General features: G+C 47.9%; 1 protein-coding gene across 1 annotated transcript; it reads left to right on the forward strand.

Moving 5' to 3' along the window:
* The first annotated feature begins 221 nt into the window (after positions 1-221).
* Positions 222-983, forward strand: LOC140889934 (uncharacterized). Its single transcript, XM_073297680.1, has one exon. It carries the CDS (start codon positions 222-224, stop codon positions 981-983), a length of 762 nt encoding a protein of 253 aa, XP_073153781.1.
* The last annotated feature ends 330 nt before the right edge of the window (positions 984-1,313 follow it).

Below are 1,313 nucleotides of genomic sequence, written 5' to 3' on the forward strand. Positions count from 1 at the left end.
GCTAGGAAATCCTGGAGCCGGAGGGAGAGTTTGGGGTGGAGGAGAGAAGGCAGGAGTTAGGTCCAATCATCATATTTGGGCCTCGAGACCTGGAAGGAGTAAACCTGCCACACAATGACGCCTTACTTATACAGGCTCAGATTGCTAACTACGATGTACGGAGAGTGTTCATAGACTCGGGAAGCTCGGTGAATGTTATCTTTCAATAGACCTTCGAGCATATGGATTTACAGGGGTACGAATTGAGCCCGATAAAAACAGCCCTGTACGGATTTGCCGGACACACTGTTCAACCTCGGGGGGAGGTGTTGCTAACCATAACCTTAGGGTTAGGGGATATGAAGAAGACAGTCATGACAAGGTTCACAATCGTGGAGGCACCCTCTTCCTACAACGTCATCTTGGGGCGTCCGGATTTGAATGCCTTCAGGGCCGTCGCCTCAGCTTACCATCAGAAGATTAAATTCCCTGTGGGATACAGGCTGGGAGAGGTTAGGGGAGATCAAACTTCCTCAAGGAAGTGTTATGTTGAGATAGTTAAATTGGATTATAAAAGAGCAAGGCAGAACGGAAAGGAGGGATGCCATGGAGTAAGGGAAGTATGTTCTGTGGAGGAAGCTAAGGGTGAGCATGAGGAAGTGGAGTTGGTGCCCGGGAAAGGGGAAAAATCTACCAAGATTTCCCGGGACCTGGAGTCAGACTTGGCCGAGAAGTTGAGGGGCTGCCTTATAAAAAAAATAGATGTATTCACCTGGTCCCCTGACAAGTTGGTGGGCATCTCATCCCATGTTGTGGAGCAGAAGTTGAACATCGTCCCCGGATCCAGGCCGATAATGCAAAAGAAAAGGCATTTCGGGGCCGAGAAAGATAGAGTAATTGCTGGGCAAGTCCAGGAACTATTACAGGTAGGGCACATTAAGGAGGTGAAATTTCCTACCTGGTTGTCCAACGTGGTGCTGGTGCCAAAGGCTACAGGGAAATGACGAATGTGTGTAGATTTCCGGGATCTGAACAAAGCCTACCCCAAGGATTGTTGTCCTTTACCCCGTATTGTACAGTTGGTGGATTCCACGTCTGGCTGTAAATTTTTCTGCTTCATGGATGCATACCAGGGGTAACATCAAATCCCCTTGGCATTGGAGGATCAGGATAAGATCAGCTTTATCACATCTGGAGGTACCTTTTGTTATGTAGTTATGCCCTTTGGATTAAAGAATGCAGGGGCCACATATCAAAGGATGATGGATAATGTATTTCGGGAGCAGATGGGGTGGAATGTGGAAGTGTATGTGGATGACATACTCGTGAAATCC

This window comes from Henckelia pumila, chromosome 3 (genome assembly GCF_033568475.1).
Source record: "Henckelia pumila isolate YLH828 chromosome 3, ASM3356847v2, whole genome shotgun sequence".
NCBI lineage: Eukaryota > Viridiplantae > Streptophyta > Magnoliopsida > Lamiales > Gesneriaceae > Henckelia > Henckelia pumila.

Excerpts from the sequence above, each read along its gene's own strand:
- LOC140889934 (XM_073297680.1), top strand. The coding sequence starts at position 222 with ATGGATTTACAGGGGTACGAATTGAGCCCGATAAAAACAGCCCTGTAC.